General features: G+C 42.3%; 1 protein-coding gene across 1 annotated transcript; it reads right to left on the reverse strand.

Annotated features, from left to right (window-relative positions):
• Positions 1–217: 217 nt before the first annotated feature.
• On the reverse strand, positions 218–6,254 carry rhoub (ras homolog family member Ub). The gene is made up of 3 exons (XM_030777530.1): positions 5,813–6,254; positions 4,298–4,356; positions 218–1,899 (listed from the first exon to the last, which is right to left on the reverse strand). Exons 1-3 carry the CDS (start codon positions 6,015–6,017, stop codon positions 1,444–1,446), a joined length of 720 nt encoding a protein of 239 aa, XP_030633390.1. The 5' UTR covers positions 6,018–6,254; the 3' UTR covers positions 218–1,443.
• Positions 6,255–7,899: the final 1,645 nt, after the last annotated feature.

A 7,899-nucleotide genomic window follows, 5' to 3' on the forward strand; every position in this document is an offset into this window, starting at 1 on the left:
AAATTAGTGAAATCTCTTAGGTGCCGTACCCTTTGATCTGTGACAGGAGAGTTTATGGTTAATCCTCGGAGCGTCTTTTCTGTAAGAGTTAACACGCCTCTGAAGAAGGGAAAGCAAACGCTGACGTGTTCTCTTTGGCTATTCACGCTTGTGATTTTGTATTCCTATGAGGAGAGGTACAGCTAACAGGTATCTTTCTTTCTGATTTTTTTTTTTTTTTTTTTTTTTTTACTTGTTCCTAAGATGAACTAGAGGAATTGAAAATATGAGTCAATGTGAACACAATAAAAAAGCCAATCATGGGCCGAGGCTAAACAGAGCACCTCTTTCCGTAAGAGAAACATATTCAAATCGACTGAAAAATGGATGAGTTACTTAAATAATAAGAGAACGCGTCGGGGTTAAAAGTGACAGATCCCACTGTCCAAGGTTCAGTGGTTACGTAGGTACAACGGCTCTGTTCATTCACCTCTTACCTTATCACCATGGCAACTAAGTGATAGCCTAACCAATCAGATTCACTGTGCAAAACTGAGATAAGTGGTTGTGGAAAATGTAACTCAATGGATTTAATTAACTTCAGAGTACAGAGTGCAACCCACAACATTAGGATTAAACGTCACTGAACAGTAATTGCCCCAAATTACCACAGGTTGATATGGAAGTCCCCATGACGACTGTCCATCATAGCACATTGTTTTGGGATAATAACAAACATCTCACACTTTGGAGAGTATTGACTGGATAGCCCGCATTAGTAACAGCTGAGAAAACACCCACAGAGCAAGACAACATTCCATCACTTTGGTACCCCTGGCTCAAACATCCACAAGATTCAATCTTTACCATTCAACGACTGACTGAAGGCAAAAACAAGAACACAGTACCACTGAAAATTGATCTGGATGGTTCAATTGCATATCACGGAAAAAGAAAATTCATACAGTACATCTACAGAGTAAAAGGGTAAAATAAATACAACACAGAGCACTGGAACTGAGATTGGGTTAAATGACAATGCTAGCCCAGCAACGGAGAAACTGCCTTCTCCAGTTCCATCAGTCCTGCCTGCCTGGCAAGCCGCCCTCTCCGTTCAAAGATCCAGATCACATTTCTTCACCACAGACCGACGACGCTGATCGCGTGACTATAGTCGGAGAGCTGTTTGGGGTTTGGAGTTGCTACGGTAACCGTGACCAGGCAAAGGCCACTGTCCGTAGCTGAGTCAATATCTTTCGCTCAGCAACGAGCGAATCTCCCTCAGCTCAAGCCACATTCTTTCCATCTTTAAGTTAGTCCAGCAACACTCTCCTGAAAGGGTTCTTATCAGTCACACATTGTCTCCTTGAAGAACACAGAGTCCACTCGACAAGTCAAGAGTCTTTGGGGAACTTGGTTAGCGCCTCCACAGTACATTCAAGTCCCTTTTCTCCAGGGGCAGACTTACTGTATGCAAACGTATTTCTTCCACCATGACTTGGAGAGCATTTTTACCTTGTCCGCGGTACTTCGGACCTTTCGTTCTCTACGGGCCCGTCTGTCAGAGTGCCTCAGGCCCACGGAGATGGCGGCGTCGAACACATCTTTCAGGTTCTTCTGGGTCAGAGCCGAGCACTCCACGTACGCGACGGCGCCGATTTTGTCCGCCAGGGCTCGGGCGTCCTCCTCGGGAACGGGTCTCTCGCGACGACGGGCGAGCTCGATCAGGACTTTGACGTCTTGGCGTAGGTCGCACTGGGTGCCGACGAGGAGGACGGGCGTGAGGGGGCATCGTCGGCGAATTTCGGGCACCCACTTCTCCCAGACGTTCTGGAAAGACGCGGGGCTCACAACGCTAAAGCAAAGCAGAAGGACGTCGGTGCGGGAGTAGCAGAAATGCCTCAACTTATCAAACTCGTCCTGAGAGAGAGAGAGAGAGAGAGAGAGAGAGAGACAGGGAGAAAAAAACCAGGAGAGTGAGAAAACACACCAAACAAGACAAAACACTGATGTGTCGTCTGATGTAGACACAGCTTAGGCTGTATCCACTGACAGTTCTTATTCTTTCAGTCTTACAGTTTAAGAAAAAAAGAATGAGCGCTTTGGAATTTAGTCCTTATAAAAGTAACCTGCAGACTCATAGGAAATTTGAACCTTTTTAAGCCTGTTTCAAAATCCACACAAGAATTCCAAATACTGTTCTCAGTAATAAAATCCTTTTACCGCTTGCAGGGGTGTTTAATAATTTGCCGAAATTAATAAATAAAGGAATTAAAACTTTGTGGGTCGGATCTATACCAGGAATATGTCATATCTCGCTGGTAACTGGGGGAGCTTGCTGTTTTTGATAATCCAGCCAAAAACGAGCTGTCAGTTTTTACAAAGGCACACCCTGCCCTTAGCCTTTAAACTATACAAATCGAGTAAATGAACTCTATGGATCTAAAAAGCTTTGGAGTGCGGGGCCTCCCAAATCCTTGAGAACACAGATTAAACCTGGCACAGACAAGCACCCTTAACCCTTTCCATTTCGTGCAGGAAAGGAGATTCTTCCACTACCAAAGGTATGTTTGAAAACTGGTAGACAAAATTAAACCAGAAGCTCGGTAAAAAAAAAAAAAAAAAAATCTTCAAAAATTGAAGTGCTCAAAAATTCAGAGACAAAATTAAAGATTTTGAAAGTCAGTGTCCCCTGGAATGTCATTATTAAATCAATTTATAGTTTGGTTTCCTGAAGCTTCATTTTTTTTCTCTCTCTCTCTCTCCGAGTTTACACTGTGCTTAACATGACTTAATTTTCTGTCAACAACTTCTTGTTTTTAAGTCTGATTTATATCTTTTGAGTCTCTTAAATAAATAAATAAATAAAACTTCGACTGAAAAACCCACAAGACAAAAAAAAAAAAAAAATCTACCAGTCTTAATTCACTGAAATGAGAGACTCAACAATTGCCAACGATTGTTCTTTTTCTTTTCTTAGCCCAAAGCAGCCGCCTCCTCTACTCTGTGAAAATACATATGAAAGTGTAGATATCTACCCTACAGAGCGAAAGGTCTTATCTGTGGAGGTTTGCCCCAGCTTGTCTATGTCTGGCTGTAGGAGTGGATTTATGACTTGTGTACTCAGAGGGCAAAGTTACCCATTCATAACCCTATACAGTAAAGCAAGAACAGTGGGCTGGTATTTGGACATTGTGTTGGGACTGAGAAGTTTCCAATTCACAAGAGTCATAATAATTTCAGTGTTATGTCAAACTGTGGACTCTGCACAGTCAAAATAAGCATCACAAAAAAGTTTGGTTTTTTTTTTTTTTTTTTCCACTAGACATCTTGTGAGAGACATTGCTTCACAATCTCCCTGGATCTTGAACAAACAGTGCTCCAAAAGCTTGGCTTGACACTCTTTGCTTCAAGGTACAAATCGCGGTTACACAGTCCTCTGTTTAAGCCTGTATGGCATATGGTGAGAGAGAGAGCAAGAGAGGGAGAGGGAGCGAGAGAGAGAGAGAGAGAGAGAGAGAGCGGGAGAGAGAGAGAGAGAGAGAGAGAGAGAGAGAGAGACTCGTTTGGTATTTTCTCTCCACCCACTCTGTGGTTGCCACACTCTACCGCGTCACCTCCAATCTAATTTAATTACTGGGTCGATGCCTCTCAATCGGCCCTCTCGCCCCTTCATTTACCTTCATTCAGCCCCTTTCATCTGTCCCTCAGCACCGTTACGTCACAGACGCCTGCACTCTCACTTCAGATTCAAAAAAGGGCTTGCCTAATTAGATATGTGAGATTCTGTGGGGGTTTGTGTGTTCAAGGTAAAAGGGTTGGAGGAGGACAGCTCTGGACAAAAGAAAAGTCTCTGGAGAGAGAGAGAGAGAGAGAGAGAGAGAGAGAGAGAGAGAGAGGGAGAGAGAGAGAGAGAGAGAGAGAGAGAGAGAGAGAGAGGGAGAGAGAGAGAGAGAGAGAGAGAGAGAGAGAGGGAGAGAGAGAGGGAGAGAGAGAGAGAGAGAGAGAGAGAGAGAGAGAGAGAGAGAGACGTCAAGCACGGTGGCCTTGCAAAACGGACGCGTTCACAGACAGTCCCTGTCGCGGCCTTTTTTTCCCCCCTGAGCCCCGAGGACGTGTTTGAGTTTGATTAGGAAGTAGGAGGCTTTGCAACAAAGGGAAAGTGTGTGTGTGTGTGTGTGTGTGTGTGTGTGTGTGTGTGTGTAGTTGTGTGTCTTGTTCATAGTGAGATCTGTACCCGTCTAAAACTCCAGAGTGGTGTTTATAGTGGTGTATATGGTGGTATATGCAGTGGTGTGTATATAGTCTATTTTCTCACCTGTCCAGCAGTGTCACACAGCTGCAGCCTCACGGGGTGTCCATCCACTTGTACCACCGCTGAGGGGGGAAAAACAAAGGGGGAGACAGAGAGAGAGAGAGAGAGAGAGAGAGAAAAGGGTGAGTCATGCTTGCGGCCTACATTAGCGCTCACTCACTCACGGCAGCAGTCACACCTGCCTTTGCTGTTCCACCTGACACTCCAAACAAACCAACCCACACACATCTACGCAGATCAAAGACGACCACACTGAGGCAAAAAAAAAAAAAAAAAAGGACCTTTTCAACTGTACCAGAATCATCACATTCACGTTCAGTGCGTTCTAAAACACTGTAATTAATGTGTGTGCATGTTATCTTTAAGAGGAATATGAAGGATTAATCTCCTGAAAATGTAAAGGATTGTCCGTAAGCTTTGATATAATATTTCGAGTTGATTCATCGTCATACGGGTATCACAAGTTATATAAAAAAAAAATTCTTGCACCAGGTTAAAACCAGTTCAATGCATTGTGAAACTCAGTGGAAACACTGTGTGGAGGGATTTCTGGGGACTTGTCATTGGTTTACTATGTCTTTCCCACTGAGTAACTGAGTTCAAATCCATGTCATATGATCCTTCTTTGATTTTGCCCCCTTTCTCCAAAAAACTGCCACCTGTAGAATTACATAACTGCTCAGAAATGGGAGTTCAGAAGCGGGATCATATTCCAGCGGCCAAACTATGACATCATAGGGGCTCTCGCAGCAGCCGCACAATCCCTATGGAAAAATAACAGTGTCACAAGGAAGTAAGACAATCCCTCCCCAGAAGTTTTGCAACAGGTGGGGCCTTTTGGGGTTTATGCTACAGATTTCAGGTCAAGCGTATTTGCACAGAGCAGACTACAAGCACAAAGACACGCTTGTGAGTGTTAGGGGGTTCCATAGAGCGAAGCACGACTGTTTTAAGACTTCGGATAGATTAAAAAAAAAAAAGGTCACGATTCTGGGGGATATTGTTTTCACACAGGAATCATCTGAGCCAGAACGTGATGTGCGTTGAGAGATTTTGTTACTGGTATTATTATTATTTTATTTCATTTTGTTTTATTTTATCTATCTGTAAATGAAAATAGGGCAGAGTGCCTGAAAAGCATTTGTTTGCATTGCATTATCGTCGCTACTCCAGTAGGCGGGAGCGTCATTCAATGTCTTTTCCAATGACATAATTCTGATACTTCTTTCCACAGCTGTCGAAGGTGGCCTCTTAATCTTAACACTATAATTTTCTGTGATGCGTTTTAGTTACCCGGGTGTGAAAGGAAGAGATTTTTCTGTCTGCTTCGGGTGACTGTCGTTTAAATCAGCCTGTTTCAAGACGGAGGCTGTCTCCGGTATACAGAAGAAAATAATCTAAACAGTTTAGATTAGTTTCCGAATATGGTCATTGCTGGAGAAACTACTCCGACTTTCATTCCGTATACTGTCAATTAAAGGTCAAAATGAGTCGTTCTAAAAAGTCAAGCGCTCTTACCAGAGAAGTCATCAAAAGCGGTAGGGACATATTTCGTTGGATATCCATTCGTTGTGTAGCTGACAACGAGACTGGTTTTCCCCACCGCGCCGTCCCCAAGGAGTACACACTTCAGCAGCCGCTCGTGTGAGTCGGATGCCCGGGTGGGTTTCGGTTTGTGTGGCGGTACTGGAGGTGCCATCAAGGCAGGCTTATTACAATCCATTTGCGTTTGAAGTTGCACTCAGTACGGACGTTGGTTGTCTTTTGCACACTCCCAAAGGAGTGGGTCGCGTTAAAACCATTAATAAGAAATATTCCGACTGCCGCGTAACTTCTGATTACTAAAAACCACTAGTAAACCAAACCGCCGTCATGGATCAAAAACTGTAGAAAAAAAAATCGGTCCGCACGAACAAAACGCGCAGGAGCAGTTTGCAGGGAGTGGATATTCCACGCGATTTTTTTTTCTAAAATTGAAACCACTGTGGTCTATACTTTAACACAGAGAAAGCGGAGGAGTAGTGGCGTTTGAGCTGGGAGAGGCATCTTAAGCTCGGGCCTCATTTGACTATCCCCTCCCCTACAATCGCAAGCTTTTGAAAAGAGCCGCGTATGATATTGCAGGGGCATCCCCTCTGTTCTCACTAGTGCGTTATTGGCATGGAATATTGGAGTTTGACAAGTAAGCGCTGAGAGAAAAAAAAAAGTTGAAAAACAGCAAGAACAATAACCATGTTTACGTTTGCTCTGTTATAATAGATTGTATGTGTACACACACAGACTCAGACAAACTGACTCACATGTACTCACACACACAGACACACACAAAGGATTACTCATTTCGAAATAGATAAATAAATAAAACCTCGGAGCTAAGCTAGCGTGAATATAATCAAAGTGTCATCTTCCTAGATACTGACTTGACTGTCAGGTCAATACATAAAAACATCAGATATTTATGTAGTTACACTGGAACAGAGGCACTGGACCCAGCATGGGTGAGTTTAGATATGACGGTAGATATTGGCGACACCTTGTGGTCAATACTCCAAGAAACTGTGGCGTCTCTCACCACAAGGATAAGCATGGAAAACAAAAGCAAAAGATCTATCATAATTAATATTTCAAGAACGAAAATATGTATCATTCACGATAAACGTGTACCTTTTGATAACATGCTACTGCAGTATAATTAAACAGTCAAACAAATATACTAAAACTTGTTAAAATTATTTTTATTGTTATAGCATTTTATATTATTGCAATCTTCAAGATAGGGATCTCTTTTTTGCTCATCACGAATGCAAAGGATGAAATAATACCATTTAATTAAGAATCCTGACACATGGCAATACTTTTCTCATTTGTCTCTGAGAATAATTCAAGAAATCACTTGACATTTCAGATACATGTTGTAATGCGTTGTAATGATGTGCAATAATAAATGTTCTTGGCCAGCACCTCAATAATGCTTTTCCCCAGTTACAGTCAAAATGAGGGGGATGATCCCAAGAGAAGCTTAATCAAACTTTTGGCAATACCGAATGACATTTGGCAATACCAAATGACTTTTGGCAATACCGAATGACATTTCTGAGGTGTTTGTCTTACTGCTTCAGCAAAAATGAATCAGAGCCATCTCACGTTTGCTTAAAACTGTGAGCTAAGGTTTTTTTTTGTTGTTGTTGTTGTTTTTTTATTAGAAACATGTCATTTCTACTTAATTAATATAAGCGTTCCTAAACAGTGGGGGCTCTTGAACCATGTAGATGAAGTGATAAGAAATCTCAGTCATTTCTTAGCAGGTGACTGTGTCATTACGCCTGTGTTATCCAAGCAGTCCCACTAAATGGCTATTTCTCAATATGGAATATGTGTTCTCATATTCAAATATGTTTGTGCACAGTATTAAAGCAAGACAGGGAAAAAACTTGCATTTAACATGTGACATGGGTTATAGGCACAGACTAACAGCAGGTATTGTCATGGATACACAAACATCTGCATTATCTTGTGTATATTTTTATACTTTTAAAAAAGCTACAGGCAGGCCCTAACAATAAGACCTAGAAGAGTTTAAACCAGCTACAAGATATTATGAGGTC

Source organism: Chanos chanos, chromosome 6 (genome assembly GCF_902362185.1).
Source record: "Chanos chanos chromosome 6, fChaCha1.1, whole genome shotgun sequence".
Lineage (NCBI taxonomy): Eukaryota > Metazoa > Chordata > Actinopteri > Gonorynchiformes > Chanidae > Chanos > Chanos chanos.

Coding starts and splice junctions, on each gene's coding strand:
- rhoub (XM_030777530.1), bottom strand. CDS start 6,017: ATGGATTGTAATAAGCCTGCCTTGATGGCACCTCCAGTACCGCCACAC. Junction 4,357..5,812: donor CGCTTTTGATGACTTCTCTG/GTAAGAGCGCTT, acceptor TTCCCCCCTCAG/CGGTGGTACAAGTGGATGGA. Junction 1,900..4,297: donor TGTGTGACACTGCTGGACAG/GTGAGAAAATAG, acceptor TCTCTCTCTCAG/GACGAGTTTGATAAGTTGAG.